Here is a 16,709-nt window from a genome sequence, read left to right as displayed (position 1 = left end):
GCTGCACTCTGGACCTTGGACTCCCCTCCTGCCCCCCTGCTCCTTCAATAAAGTGTTTAAACCTGTCATCCGTTTCTGCATTCTGGGTCAAACAACCACCTTACATCACAGAAAGGTTATTTCCAGTTTCCTTGTTTCAACCGTATGGTGTAGTGTGCAACCGTATGCAGCACAATGTGCAAACATCCGTTGTTGTTTTAGTTTTCGTGCCATCTACAACCATGGAATGCCCCAACACTTTTGCCCCCATTAGCTTAGCCTTGCCGTAGGCACGCAGCTCAAAGGGGCATGCCGTATCTACTCTTCTATATATATGTCTATGGTCGAGCCTATGGGATTTTTCAATGGGTTTTTGTATTATTGCTGAAAATAAGCTCTTTTTCCAATAAAAGTTAATACAGCTTACACGTTTTGTTCATAAAGATAATCTTCATAAACTGATAACATAAGAATCGTATCCAGTTGGTTAATCTAACCATTGAAAGTAAAAAGCTAATGTCATGCTTTATCGAACTACAACATGGTCGACTGAATTTATGTCATCACATGTGGACACAACTTTTTTTTAAATTATTTTATTGACAATATTTCATTACAAACATCGAGGCATGGATTCCTTTGAAAATGTCATTCATGTGCTGATACAGATTTAAATACAAAACAAAAACAGAACACATTGTGAGTCTTATTCCAGTAACAAATATAAGTCCAACAAGGTACAGAGTCTTTGAGCATTCTTCTCCTTAATGCATTGAAGAGACTTTGCAAACTGTTTCAGTTCATTTTTCCATCCTTTAATATGGGGTTTTGTCTTTACATATTTACATCTGTGAATGAAATGCTTTCCCAACAACATCAAGTTATTTCCTAGAAACTCTACATTTTTCTCTTTCATAAACACTCCTGTTTTAACTGACATCACAGTTAAAGGTTGTAAAATAATATCCTCTGAGCCTAGCAACTCCTGAAATGCAAGCCAAAAATCATAGACAATTTCACACTTAAAGAAAAGATGTTCTACAGTTTCAATATCCCTTTCGAAAAATCTACGAGTTGTTTCTGAAATTAAATTTCATATGTAGGAAGAGGTTAGATGGGTAAATGTTATTTAAGAACTTTGAACATGACTTCTTTGGCTTTGGGTAGAATTGAAAATTATAAAAATATTTTCCTTATTTTCTTTTGTTCTTCATCCGTGAATTCTTGTAGAACATTTTTTGCTCTTTAGCTGAGTTGGATAATAATGTGCTAATAGAGTAGTTCTAGTGAACTTATTTGTAAACTGCTACCAAACTACAAGTTAACACCTTGAATAGAGAGTGGTCTCAATTCAAATGTACTACCTGAATGTATTATAATTTGAGAAATCATTGTTTTAATAGGAAGTGGGATGGCTTTGATCACCTTTTCATATTCTTTAGTAGGACACTGAATATTGTATTTGTTACAAAATTCTCTATGGCTCTATGGCTTCACCTGATTCATTCATTAGGAGTGTAACGGCCCATATTCCTTTTTCCATCCAAGTTTCCAAAAACAATGACTTTCGATTAGTCAGAATGTCTACATATCAGTGCACAGCTGATGGAGGAGACAGGATTAAAGCTGTGTTAAGATTAAAAAAGATAGTTAATCACTTCCAAGAAGCAGGTAAAATTGAAAAAGGGGAAGTAGGAATATTGTTCTGAAAAGGCTCTTGTTAGAGCCATTTGTGCACTACAGAATGTTTTGTTCGATCTTACCTGATTAGAATTTGGAGACTTTAAACAGTCCTATAATGTTATTCTAAATGTTTATTTGTAGCTGATAATCGCTGCAGCTCTCCTATTGGACGAGACATGTAATGTGACATGCATGCGTTGTCAACTTGTTCTTTGCACAGCTATGGAACCCGGAGAGCACAGTAGTTTTTGACCATGTTTACACAGTGTTTAACTGAGGTTTTGTTTTATTTACTGAACAGTAAGTTTGTTTGTTATGCTACAAAACCTTCCAATAAAGTCCTCAAAAGGAAGATCACGGACTGTGGCGTTTTATTCTGGAAACACACGTCAACTACATGTTCGGGTTTGTCATCACAGAGGGCCTTTCAGAAATGAGACGGAGCCGCACTATCAGCTCTCATTCTTTTGCTGCGCTAAAAGCAGAAGGCGCTGCACTTTTTGAGAAAAACCACGAGAAATCAAAGGTGTTTTTTTTAAAGGATTCTGTACTATTGGGAGATAGGGCTAATGGCGGAGGTCTGCGCTCTCTGAGTGCTTTTCTAGTTTTTATACTGTTGTATAAAAAGTAGAAAACAACTTTGATGCACTTGCTGCATAGTCGGCTCCGTGTTTGAGTTTTAGTGGACTGGATGGGATGGTGTCACATGACTAGTACTTCTTCTCTTGTAATTCCAGCAGGCTACATGCCCTGCGACACCTGGCTTCCTCTCATGTGACTAAACAGCCAGTAGTTTGTTTTTAAGGGGGTGGTGCATTAGTAGAAAGAGAATTACAAGGGGAAAAACTGAAATAATTGACATGGCAGGTCTTCAACGGTTTAGATAACTGTGTGTCTCTGTGACCACAGATTCAGCTGTTTTCATCAGTATTGTGATGAGGAAGACTCACCGTTTCTGTCAGAGTGCTCTGAAGGCTACTGTCCATAAAAGAAGGGTTCAGCTTAAAGTTTGCCATGGTATAATACAGAGTGCACTGCTACAGGAGTTTTAGGAGCTGCAGCATCCGGGGTATTGAAAGGATGTTTTCTCCCTACAGCAGAGGTGTGCTGATGAGGGGATGTGTGAAGGAGAACAGCATCTTGGTATGGATGAAGATGGTACCACATGCCTGTAAAAGACATAAGAATTATTATTTATCTTTAACTTAAAAGAAAGATTTTATAACTACACTAATCTAAATTGTAGCTAGCCTTTTATTTTGGGTGAAAATGAATGCAAACAAACTGCAGATAACCTGCAAACAACTAGTCCCTATTCACAAGTGGATCTGATGGGCACCAAAATTTACCCTAATATTTAGGGTCCAAGGACCCCTTCTAGCTCCTGCTAGAAGGAAGGGCAAGGACCCTGTTGTATTTCGTCCGTTTCTTTCTTCTTCTTCTTATTATTCCACAAGCGCTTTAATCCTTAATTTGACCCCCTAAACATGCTCAAAAACTCACCAAAATAGGCACACACCTCAGAATCGGCGAGAAAATTTGATAAAATGAAAAAAAAAAAAAAAAAAAAAAAAAAAACATGCCAAAATGTGCTCTCTAGCGCCACCTAGGCACACTAAAACAGCCCTCACGGCCAGTAGGAATGTCGTAGAGAGATCAAACCAACGTTGAAACATTCGTCTCATCGAGACCCACAAATCATGTGCTGACACCCCTAACCTATCTCAAACAGGAGCCGGCAATTTGCCTTTCAAAATAAAATTTTCCAGGAAAAAAGGGCTCCGAACAAAATGTAAAGGCTCATAGGCCGTAAATCGAATCAGCTTGAAACTCGCAGAGAAGACACTAGGCCTTGCTGATCAAAAGTTATTCGGGAATTTGTTGTTTCTCAAACTGTTTCCGAAAACCAAGCCCTCAAAGTTGGTCAACCCCAAAGAAGCCCTCCCTGCTGCTCCCATTCAAATGAATGGGGGGGCATAAAATAAAGCTCCACACAACCTGTGGCAGTTGGGCCTCTACACAAAAAGCCAAAGGTCCTACAGCTTTAAAAATGACATGGATGGATTCCTGACAAAATTTACTACAAAAATATCTTATTTTTTAGAGAGATTTGGTCAAAATTGTGGCATCTGTGAGGTGAGATTCAAAAAGATTTCAGTCAATTTCACTCCTGATCAAGAGGGCAGTTAGTGATGATGTCATCCACTGATTGACAGATGAAAGCACCTGGAATGCAGGTATTTTAGTTACCATGGCAACCAGGGGAAGCCCCTTAATGAGTTCTGATCACGCACACACATGGAGCTGTTCCAATAAAGCAGCCCATTTAAGCAATGCTGTAATGGGATTCTGGGACTCAGGGTGGCTTCTCATCCACATACAGTCCCCCATAAAGTCTTTGGCGAGGTCAGTCACCAAAGACAGCCACACATATATCCCATATGAGGTGAATAGGAGAGATGGTGCATTTGCGTGTGTGTTAGCGCTCGAAGCGCGCATTAGTGTGTTTGTGTGTCTTACAGATGCAGGTTTTTTGAACATTACAATAAGCTTACCGTGCAGCTGGTCATGTGACTCACCAAGGGCGGGAAAATGGAATGTCTAATACCCACCCATTATAAAGTCTGAGGCTCCTGACAGAGCTGCAGGTACACACCTCAGTCTAACTTTGAGCAGGTCAAAGGGTCAAAGAGGGATGAAACCCTCAAAGTGGAGGTCTAACGGGCATGAGGGACGTGCGACAGACCGAGGACCCGACCAATGCTGCTTGCAGCTTTAATTAACACATACTGTTGTTCAAAAATAATCATTTTTTTGTGTGTTGGATTAGATCCTCATTAATGTTTGCATTATAGCAGCAATTCTTCCTGGGGTTTACTCAATTCTAATGTGACAATTAGGGCTGTCAAAGTTAACGCATTAATATCGCGTTAACTCAAATTACTTTTAACGCCGCTAATTTTTTTGTTGCACGATTAGCGCATGCGCGTTCTGTATGGCCCTCGACCCATCCCATAGTTTGCCAGACCAGGAAATTGCGCCGTCGTGATGTGGTACAAGCGAGCAGAAATGGATAAAGGACAGAGACTTTTGAATGACAGGTTCAGCTTTCAGATCATGTCAGATAAGACTGAAGTTATTTTCTCCTACTGTCGACATGAACGGAGTGACAGGAAGTTTGTAGAGTCTTATATAGTCCGCACCACTCGCTGGCCATGCACACCGCTACTGCAGAGAGCCGCCCCCCTCGCCATGCTGGATTTGTTTACAATGGAGACACTCAGACAACACTGCAGGGATGGACTTGCTATCCTGCATACCGGGCATTTCCCGGTGTGCCGACGCACTTTTGGGCCTGTATGATTTATTCATTTATTTAGGCTATTATATCTGTCATGAACTGGAACCACAACTGTGCTTTTGACTGTTGACTGGTCCGATCACGTCTCCTAAAGGTCCGCTCTCATCCCTACGCAGCTCCTGCTTGAAAGTGAACGTATTCGGAAAAAAACGAAACTTACTAAAAAGATCGTCTGGAACTGTAAATAACGCCAAATTTAAAAAACGGTCAATCAAGATGCTGCAAAACCGTCAAAGCCTCTGCAGGAGATTGTCTGATGCATGGTGACTGCACAGCTGCATCATGAGGAGGAGGAGAAGACAGAGCAGCAGAGGCTGGTGTGTGACAGGAGAGCAGTGTTACGGGGTCTAGTTAGATCGATGTCATCAGTTATTGGCTAAGCGGACTTGACCTGGTCTGTGACCCGGATGTTGTTGTTCCCTGGCTGCAGTTTTTTCATGCACACAGTTGAATACGGAGCCTAAGCCCAATACGGGCGTCTGTCATTCTTTATAGAGTTATACCACAAACATGGTGTCAGAAGTGGCGGCTCGGTCTGTGTAACAAAGCTAAGTGGGCGGTTGGACGCGACTAACATCAGTTGTCGGGCTTCTCAAGCTAGAGTGCACTGATATCGCCCAAGGAGTTAGCATGGCGGCTAACATTCCCCCGCCTTCGCCTATGTGCTTCATGGGTGACTGGAGCACGAACTGGGATATCTTCCAAGCAGAGTTCACAGACTATAGTCTTGTTACCGGAATTGCAGAGAAAGACAAGAAGATTCAAGCAGCGACCCTGCGGAGTGTGATGGGGAATAAGTGCAGGCATGTATATCGTCACAACCTGAACCTCTCGGAGGAGGGGCGGGGAGACCCGACAGCGATACTGGATGCATTGGAAAAGTACTTTAAACCAGCTAAGAACATTATTTATGAAAGATACCTGTTCGGATGCTGCAAACAGGAAGAAGGCGAGGCCATAGACGCCTTTGTGACCAGGCTGAGGGAGAAAGCAGCAACATGTGAGTACGGACAGTTGAAGGATGAAATGATTCGTGACAAAATGGTGCTGGGGATTGCAAACGAGAGCACTAGGCGCAGACTGTTGAGAGAAAAAGAGCTCACTCTGGTCACGGCCATTGAAATGTGTCGAGCAGCAGAACAGACTGACATTAGAATGCGAGTGATGGACGCCGCGTTGTCACACACTCCAAACACTGACGCTGTCCACTCTGTTGCTAGGCAACCCGATAGGCATAGCAAATCGAGACAGAGCCATTCACCCAAGACGGCTGACACTGCCTATAAGTGCAAATACTGTGGCAATTCTCATTCTAGGGGTAGAGAACACTGCCCAGCCTATGGGAGAAAGTGCAAATTGTGTGGGACTAATAATCACTTTGCAAAAGTGTGTCAAAAAAGCAAACTGAGAAGCACTACAAGGAAAGTGCACTGCATGGATGAGGAGGCAGAGGCTTCAGAGCAGAGCAGTGATGAAGAGCCGAATATATACATGATTGAGTCAGTCAGTGCAGTCGGACAGACTAAAGGAAAGAAATGGTTTGTCACATTACGATTCCACAATAAGCCAAAGAGATGTCAGTTGGACTCAGGGGCCACTTGTGATATAATGACTCTCAAAGATAAAGAAAAGCTCGCACCCAATGTAAAGCTTCGCCCAAGCCACGCCCAGCTTAGGCTGTATTCTGGAGAGTTAGTGGAATCCTTAGGCATTTTTGACACTGAATGCACAGTACGAGGACGCAAACACAAGCTCTCATTTGAGATAGTGAAAAAAGGACAGCATCCTCTGTTTTCAGGAGACACCAGCGAACGCCTAGGATTCATGCACTTTACCATCCCTGATGAAGTGCTCACTGTGGGTCGGGCACAGCTGCCAGGACCACTGAGCAAGGAAAAGGTGGTTGGAAAGTACAGAGATGTGTTCACGTCACCGGTTGAGACTGTGCCAGACGAGGTACATTTTGACCTGGATCTTGATGTTCCAGCAGCCCAGTGTGCTCCTCACAATGTCCCCATTGCTATGAGGGCTGCTGTTAAGGCTCAGCTAGACAAGTATGAGGCTGAGGGCCACCTTGCACCCGTCACAGAACCGACAGACTGGATCAGTAACATGGTCATAGTGAGCAGGCCAGAGAAGCTGAGAATTTGCCTTGATCCTAAATTTCTGAACAAAGCACTGAAGCGCTCTCACTACATCATGCCAACACTAGAGGATGTCCTTTATAAGCTACCAAAAGCAAGAGTTTTTACCTTGGTGGATGCCAGAGATGCCTTTCTGCAATGCAAACTGGACACAGAGAGCAGTCTCATGACCACATTCTGGACCCCTTGGGGGAGAAAACGTTGGCTCAAACTACCATTTGGAGTGTCGGTAGCACCTGAGGTGTATCAAAGAAAGCAGCATGAGCTGCTGGCAGGTCTGAGAGGCATTGAGCCCATCGCTGACAACATACTGGTGGTGGGCTGCGGTGATACCGATGAGGAAGCAGAATGCGACCATGACACCAAGCTTCTGGCACTGCTAGAGCGCTGCCGGGGGGTGAAGCTGATTTTAGGTTTAAAAAAGCTGCAGTTCAAGGTAGCAGAAGTCCGGTTTCATGGCCACATCCTCTCATCTGCTGGGCTAAAGCCCGATCCAGAAAAGGTGAGAGCCATTGTGGACATGCCAGATCCGACAGATGCCAAAAATTTGCAATGTCTAGTTGGCTTTGCCAACTACTTTGCCAAATTTATGCCCCGCCTGTCAAGTGTTTGCGAACCATTACGACGTTTACTGGACAAAGACACTCCCTGGCACTGGCTGCCCAAACATGATGCCGCCATGCAGGAACTCAAGTCGCTGGCCACAGCCATGCCAGTGCTGCGTTATTACGATGTAACAAAGCCTGTTACAATCCAGAGCGACGCCAGCCAAAGTGGACTTGGCTGCTGCATCGTGCAGGAGGGTCAGCCTATCGCATTTGCTTTAAGAGCTCTTACTGCTACGGAAAGAAATTATGCACAAATTGAAAAAAAATGCCTCAGCATTGTTTTTGCTTGTCAGAGATTCCACTGTTATTTGTACGGCCGTGGTATTATCACAGCAGAGACGGACCACAAGCCTTTGATTTCAATCGTCAGCAAGCCTCTCCTCAGTGCTCCTAAGAGGCTTCAAGGCATGCTCATGACCCTGCAGAACTACAGTCTGAGACTTGTCTACAAACCTGGTCAGGAGATGTTTCTCAGCGACACGCTCAGCAGGGCAACAGCACCATGCACGGGCAAGGGGACGACCTACCATAAGCACACTGTCTGCTTGCTACAAGAAGTGCAAGAGGACATGCAACATGTCAACCAGGCTGACTACCTTAATGTATCTGACCAACGTCTGGAACAAATAAGGCAGCACACTGACCGGGATGAAAGTCTTCAGACACTGAGGTCCACTGTTTTCACAGGATGGCCAGACGTCAAACAGGAGACGCCTCTTATCATCAGAAGGTACTGGCCCTATTGGGATGAAATTAGTACTCAAAATGGCATTTTGTTCTGAGGGCAGAGGGTTATCATTCCAAAAACACTGCGCCCGGAGATGCTTACATGCATACACTCCAGCCACATAGGGCGTAAGGCATGCTACCACCAAGCTCGTGAAACCTTATACTGGCCAAACATGCAGGCAGAGATTAAAGACTATGTAAGTGGATGCACAACCTGCAACAAGTATGCTTATAACCAGCAGAAAGAGACCATGCTCTCCCACGAACTGCCAACCAGGCCATGGCAGATTGTCAGCATGGACATTTTCAATCATGGGAGGAAGGACTACTTGCTCATTGTCGATCATTACTCTGATTTTTGGGAGATTGAGCTCCTCCCTGACCTTGCCGCAGTTCCCTCAGTTCACATCTCAATTTGCTCGTTTCACCTCTGAATGGGAGTTTGAGCATGTGACCTCTTCTCCAAGACACCCCAAGGCAAATGGTAAGGCAGAGTCGGCTGTCAAGATTGCAAAAAATCTGCTGCACAAGGCCATGCATAATCACAATGACCCTTGGAAGGCAATACTGCACTGGAGGAATACGCCAACTGAGTACATGGACAGCAGCCCAGCACAGCGGCTCCTGTCACGTCGGCTGAAGACATCCATTCCTGTAACTAACAAACTCCTGGAACCTGCTGTGGTGAAGGGGATCACAGAAAAGCTGCGGCACAGGAGGCAGCTTGCCAAGTCCTTCTATGACAGATCTACACAGGTCTTGCCAGAACTGGAGGTGGGCAAGACTGTCAGGATGAAACCCCTGCCTTGTGACAATACACGTATCTGGAGGGCCGGGACCTGCCTTGGCGAGGTTGCACCTAGATCTTACCTGGTGGATGTCGATGGTTCCATTTATAGACAGGGTTGACCTTAGAGTTGCTGAACCTTCTGCTGCATGGGCCTGCGGGGAGGATGGGCTGTAGCCGACTCACATTCCTGAGGACTCAGTAAAGCTTTAAGACACTGTCATAACTGACGTAGCTCATTTATCAAAAAACATTATGCTGTAAACATGTGGATGAATATTCATTTACCTTATCCAGACGGCTGCTCAATGGAGACAGGCACGGTGTTTCTCTTTATCAGCTGGCTTCACAGACTTATCTGTGTGTGTTCCGTTTCTTCACTTTCTTAGGAGTGCTTCGTATTCCCAGTCCTGTTTCTAACAGGCAAATATGACTGCATTGACTCAGCAAACATGAAAACATTAGCATTAGCCACATTAGCCCGCTAACCAAGCCTCATAGCAGGTGAATCTGTTACTGAAGCCCTGCAGATAGCGCTCTCTTTTTCCACCTGCCTCCTGTTCAGTGACAACAATGTTGATCCGGACCCATCTCTGCTTTCTGTAGTTTCTCCATCAGGTCTCCATTCACAGCAATCTTGAAGAAGTTTCAGTCAGCCACTACTGGAAAATGAATACGGTAGTGACTACCATCCAGCTCCTGTTAAATTACGCGATAAGAGACTAGTCTTGACTTTAACCAGTGACTGAGCAATGGGCTACTTGAAAGTAGCCCCTAAAGGATTTAGTTTGTGTGTGCCATTTGGCTCATCTGTATGTAGCTCATTTTTATAGTAAATCAGTCATTGGTGAAATCGCACCTTAAACCCGCCTCCTCTGGGCTACTTGAAAATAGCACCAGAGGAGCAAAAGCATACAGAAAAGAGAAAAAAACACTGAATAAATGCAGATTTCTTTCTGTAGATGATTTGTATTACATCTTAATCACATATTGCTGTGTCTGTATCATGTCTTCAACACATACATATATTGATCTTTTTTATTTAAAAGGATTTTATTTTCTAATTCATACTCTAATGTTTAATGTGTGTCTGGCTCAGGGGGGGTGTGTCCTAGCGCCCTCTATTCGCCAGCTGGTTTATATGTGCTGTAAGATTTCGCTGCCGCTACGATGGTGATGAGGAGGAGGATTTAGTGATGAATTACTCTCATGCACACGTGTATGATAAAAATGTTACATATTCTCAAAAACACACAATGAAAAACACTGTCCTTGTTGTAGAGACAGTTTTATTTTGCAGTAAATCACCTTACTACATTGTTTCTCTGTTTCCTGCATTCTTCTATAGATGGACATTGTTTTCTAAACGTTGCCGTGGTGTAAACATGAAACTTTTTGGAAACGAAAACAGAAAATCAAGCAAAATGTTGTTGTGTAAACCAGTGACAGGAACTCTAAATGCTTCAGCATATCAAAAGATTCTGGACAATTCCAAAGTTGTGGGAAGAATTTGGGGATGGCCCCTTCCTGTTCTGACATGACTGTGCACCAGTGCACAAAGCAAGGTCCATAAAGACATGGATGCTCTCTTCCAAGTCTTTATGGATATATAGTATTGTATATATAGTTTGGTGTGGATGAACTTGACTGGCCTGCACAGAGTCCTCATCTCAACCCGACAGAACACCTTTGGGATGAACTAGACCAGAGACTGAGAGTCGGGCCTTCTCGTTCAACATCAGTGTGTGACCTCACAAATGCACTTCTGGAAGAATGGTCAAAAATTCCCTTAAACACAGTCCTAAACTTTTTGGAAAGCCTTCCCAGAAGAGTTGAAGCTGTTACAGCTGCAAAGGGTGGACCCACGTCATATTGAACCCTATGGATTAAGAATGGGATGTCCCTTAAGTTCATATGCGATTCAAGGCAGGTGAGCGAATACTTTGGCAGTATAGAGTATATACATGAGAGGAGAATATATGTATGTGAGAGAAGAATATATGTATGTGCAAGGAGAATATATGTATGTATGAGAAGTATATATGTATGTGTGTGAAAGAAGAATATATATGTATGTGAGGGAAGACTGTATAAATGTGAGAGAAGAATGGCATGTATGTGAAAGGTCCAGAATGAATTATGTCTTGCACAGCCCCTGATAGAAGACACTATTTCTCTTTTGACCAAAAAGTTTAAAAAATCCATTTATTATCAAGGAAATCAGAAAGATTCTGTTAAAATATGCAGATCAAGACTGGGACATTGTGGATTAAATAATAATTTGTATGTTATTGGGAAACAGTACAGGGGGCTCTGTGGGTGTGGCCACCCTGAAACAGTGAAACATATTCTTTTTTAATGTAGTAACTACAACACTGAAAGGAGAGATTTGTTTAAAACACTGTCAGATTAGTTTAATTTTCTGTTAAATCTTTTTTTGGCCTTCATGACAACCACCATATCATGAAAGTAGTTCTACAGTTCCTGCACGATACAGGACTGTATGTGAGGATATGAGAAGAGAGTGTGGCTTCTAGTCTGACCAGTGGAAGGCAGGTCAGACTAGAGAGTTGCGTCGAAACTGCCTAGAATACAAGAAGAAGAAGAACCAAAGCTGGATTTAAACTCAAAGTGTAGAAAAGTTTATGCAGTGACTTTAACTTAAATGATGAAAAAAAAAAAAAAATTCCACTATTCAAAAACTTTGACATAATCAGTTTCAACAAAAATGCAACTTTCAGTTAGTTAATAGAAGAAGGTTATTGCAAATTCAAATGATACATTTCTGCAACTTACAATCAAGTTAACAAAAGATATAACTGAAAGTTGAGCCAACTCAAGAGCAAAGGTTAAGTTTATTTGCAAAACTTAGGATTTTGTTGAAGTTTGTTGCCTTTTTTGCAGGGTAGGTGGCAGTATATCAATTGGACTTGATGTCTATGCAAATTTTGCTCTCAGAATTTGCGACTTAATAGTGGACCTGGCCAGGTTATGTCCACATAATTTTTAAAAAATTCCTGACTTGTATTTAGGCTGAGATTAATTATTTACTGATATGGCTTTGTCCGTTTAACTTCTCTTATTATTCTCAACATGACAGCTAGTATAGATTAAAGAGTTTTTCCACAGACACACTGATTAACAATAATGCTACTTTAATCCCTGTCTAACACCCAGCCAAGAATGTGAATGGTGCGCGAGCTATGCCGTTGTAATTTAGTTCGTTCCATTGTAAACAATAAGGACTTGACGCGCAACGACAACTGCAGACGTCTCACTTGACACTATGGAGAGGTTAATAGCCTTGCTCCTCCGGGGAGAGAATACAGAGAGCCGGTCAGGGCCAGGCCAAGGAGGCCATTTCGAAAAATGTGACGTCCCCTCTCTCTCGCTCTCTCTTTTTCCCTCAGTGTAAGAGAGAAGGGGAGGAGGTTCAAATCACGCGCACACGCACGCACGCGTTCTTTCACACAGCTGCTCGGAACCATGACAGAAGATGACGGATTCAGTTGTCGCGGAGGGGCAGGTTAAGTTTCGAGATGGAAACAAGGTTCATGCATTCAACATTCCTCTTGTTTCTGAGATTTTTATTCTCATAAATTAGAGCTAACATGCATTTTCTTTTGTCACTGACTGACATTCGCTAATCTCTCCACAGTGGAAAACTCGGTGGGTCGTCCTTCGGAAACCGTCTCCAGTCGCAGGTATGTGGCAAACCACTTTTTTCTTTTCGACATAGAGGTCCCAAACTATTCCGACTTCACGTCGACAACACTTTAGGTTCATTCATTGGTATCATTCTGCCACGATGCGATCTTTAATTTGCAGATACATAGGCTTATTTGTGAATCGTTTTCCTGCCGTGTGCCACAGAGCGTGTATGTGACATATCCGCGTCGGACTTGGGGTTTTAAATACACCAGGATAGTAGATATATGTTTTTTTTCTGTTTGTATTTGTTTGGCGATGGTGGCTAATTTTTGAAAATCACACTTTTAAATCGAGAGCCTGATATTATTAGATGTTGTGTTTAATAATAATAATAAGAAGAATAATGATGATGATGATAATCTATCGTTCCCTATGGCTAAATGTAGGATATGACTGAACTCTACCGTTTCCTTCAAAAACGGTTGAAGAGGTGTAAATAATTGTTGCTTTATAATCTCTTTAGGCTAGCTAATAATGTAAGCTATTTGCAATTTTGTGTCGACTTTCATCATCATTGTGCCAGTTATGCCAGTGAATCAGTGGATTTTTGTTTTGTTTCGTCAACTGTGCAATGAATGCACAAAGGAAGTGAAGTAATCAAAGCATGACATGCGATCTGAAATCTATCAACCTATACATTTATGTTTAAGTCTACATCAGTTTTGAAAACTCCTCATCTGTTTTGCAATCAGACTGTCTCTATCTTCTGGTGTACAAAGAGAAGAAGAGGGGGAAGGAGAAAGGAAGCAGCCACAAGGAGAGGCTCAGTCTGACACTGGAGGTAAGTTCAGTTACAGCAAAACCAAAGGCCCTTTTCCTCTGACCTCAAGTCCAGTGTGAAAGCACTAGAGGCAATTTACAGTTTAAAATGACGTCACAGTCAAGCTTTGTCACATCTACAGCTGGAGTCACAGGGACTTGTGTTCAAATCATTAGAGCATTAGTTAGAAAGACTATAAGACATACTCAGAAAAACAGTTTTAAATAAGACAAACATGAGAACAAGAACTCATTTAAAATAGCAATAAGGCTTGGGCTGCGTGAGTGTTTGAAAGAAACCATTGTTTGCTATCAAGGACATTTTCAAAAAAAAAATTTCAGAGTTGTATCTAAATTTCAGCTCTATCCCCTAACTCCTGCTAATGAGAGTGACATGATCCCAAATCTAAAGTGCTGGAGATCTTTTTGGCATTTCATCAGATAAATGAATAAAAAACACTGCCACACTCATTAAGATGCAATAAAGAAAGCAACAGTATCCAAATACCGTACTTTTTATTGAACACACTTTCCCAGGTTTTCAATTAAGCATTAGCTATTCCCGTGTGTTATCCAAAGCAACAGTCAGCTTATTGAAACACCCAGAGGCCAATGCTAGAGCTGAGAAAAGATTTTCGGTGGGATGGTAATGAAGACCTTTCCTTTCCTGTCACAGCTACCTTGCTGCTGGAATCACAACAGAGCAGGGCAGCCATACGCTACTACTCTACTACATAGTTTTAATCTCTTTGTCCTCTGCCTGGCAAATGCCTTGGTCCATAAAGATGATTTTTTGCTGTTTCCATTTCAGTTGCCTAAATCTTTGCTTAATTCAGTAGGTTTATGTTGTTTCTTTATATATTTACAAATGGAGCTGGTGCATTCAAGTAATTTCTTTTGGATGATTGTAATGAAAAACATGAATTGAAGTCTAATGTCAACATTCCCCCATGAACCTGAACATAAAATAATGTATTATTGGGTATTATCTAAGTATTTATTTAGACTTTTTAACTGTTTCTTTAATGGTAAATTAATTAAATAATGCTATTTTTGATCAAAACTATCGAACTATTGACAATACAATCCTCAGTGAACATTTCTCTGACCCTTTAGGGGATCTGTGGTGTGGAACCAGGGACTGGTTATGATGGAGTGTCCTACACTCTCTCTATCCTCTGCCTGGCACATACCGTGGTCCTGGGCTTCAACAGTCGAGATGCCTTGCTGGCATGGGATTCCCAGGTCTGCTTCAGCCTGGGAGAAGGTAAGTTTGTAGGCCTTGTGTGGGTGTCACACCCTTGACACTTTGTTTAGGGATGTGATGGGTAAAAAAAGAGTATGAAAAGCACAAACTTGGCTCAGTGGGTTGGCCAGTCATTACTGTTTTTCATTCATGGGTTTACTGAGTCTGAGTCTTAAGTCTCATTGAAAAGCTTTTGACCATGAACCTTTTTTTTCCATAGTTTTTTTATAAACAGATACAGAAGAAAAAATTAACCAATGGAAAAAAGTACCTTTACCTCCCCCCACCCCCCCAGAAAATATCAACCAAATCTAATGGCAACATACACAGCAAATTCTCCTTGTCAAAAAAGCATGATAATAATGATAACAATATATGCATATTTACACACATATACATACATACATAATTATACCTTCATTAAAAGAAGCAAATGTTTTACAACCAACACATGCTATTTTCCTCAATTAAGAAACCTCAGCAAAGGTCCCAGATCTTCTCAAACTCAGCTCTTCTGTCCTCATTGTAAAATCTCAGTCTTTCAAAGTGCAAGGTGTTAGCCATTTCCCCATCCACAAATCATAGGTCAGTACAAAGTCCATCTTCCATATTCTCAGAATTAGTTTCTTTGCAACTACCATACCAAATAAAACTGCTTTCTTTTCATGCTTATTGGCAGAAATTAGGGACCCTATAGCTAAGGCTACAAGAGGATCTGGTTTCCAAAATTTCCCAAATGCCTCAGAAAAACAATGCTAAAACTTTCCCACTATGAAGACAATTTACTGCAAGGCATGTGATAGGTTACTGATTGTAGATTTACATCTACTACAAAGAGGTGGAACATCACCAAAAAATCTATGCAGTTTTTCCCTGGAGTAGTAAATCCTATGAAGTGTTTTAACTGTATAAGATTATGTCTTACATTTACTGAACAAGCATGTATACTCCTCAAACATTCTTCCCAGGTCTTCTCATTAAGTTCAATACTCAGTTCATCTGCCCAAGCCTGCTTCAGTGGAGAAGTTCTCTCTGGAATTGTGTGGTACAGGATCCGATAAAAAGAGGAAACTGCTCCTGGGTTAACTGGATCAAATGGATTAATTGCTACCAAAGATTCATTCTTTCTTATACAGAGTCTCAAAATTGGATCAGTGTTTTCTGATGAAGTCATGGATTTGTAGGTATCTGAAAAAAATGGATGTAGTAATTTCATACACGACTCATAATTGCGCAAATGATCCCAAATTCCCATTGATATACAGATCCCTCACCTCACAGATCCCTTTCTGATTCTAAGTGAGAAAAATTTCATCATTTAGACAGTGTAAAAATGCTTGGTTAGGGGTGGGCGATATGGAAAAAAAAAATCATATCACAATTTTTTTATGGCCAGATGACGATCTCGATTTTATCACCTTTTTTTCCATTAAATTTCTAAGACAAATTTGCAAGTTAGTGACCAGAAAAAAACAACCTTTTCTCTGATTTTTCTCTATTTCTTCTGCACCATCCTGTTTGCCAATGCATTATGTATGTGTGTGTGTGTGGGGGGGGGGGGGGTATGTATATATATATATTTGTGTATATGTAGAGGTCTTATCCCACAATATATTTAAAGTCCAAACATTTGTTTTCCTGCATTCTGATATATTCTGTCTTCTGGAACCAATTTCTTAAATTTTTTTCACCACTTTAGAAT

General features: G+C 41.8%; 1 protein-coding gene across 2 annotated transcripts in view; it reads left to right on the top strand.

Moving 5' to 3' along the window:
* Nucleotides 1–12,754: 12,754 nt before the first annotated feature.
* LOC121509134 (protein Dok-7-like) overlaps nt 12,755–16,709 on the top strand; it is a 42,112-nt gene continuing 38,157 nt past the window's right edge. For both annotated transcript variants that reach the window (XM_041786369.1, XM_041786368.1), the window contains exons 1-4: nt 12,755–12,841; nt 12,950–12,995; nt 13,695–13,783; nt 14,878–15,028. In XM_041786369.1, the coding sequence (XP_041642303.1) occupies nt 12,788–12,841; nt 12,950–12,995; nt 13,695–13,783; nt 14,878–15,028 (340 nt within the window). In that variant the 5' untranslated portion in view covers nt 12,755–12,787. The remainder of the gene's footprint in view (nt 12,842–12,949; nt 12,996–13,694; nt 13,784–14,877; nt 15,029–16,709) is intronic.

This window comes from Cheilinus undulatus, linkage group 4 (assembly GCF_018320785.1).
Source record: "Cheilinus undulatus linkage group 4, ASM1832078v1, whole genome shotgun sequence".
NCBI classification, from domain to species: Eukaryota; Metazoa; Chordata; class Actinopteri; order Labriformes; family Labridae; genus Cheilinus; species Cheilinus undulatus.
The sequence above is the reverse complement of the archived record's forward strand: the minus strand, read 5'-3'. Positions and strand labels throughout refer to the sequence as shown.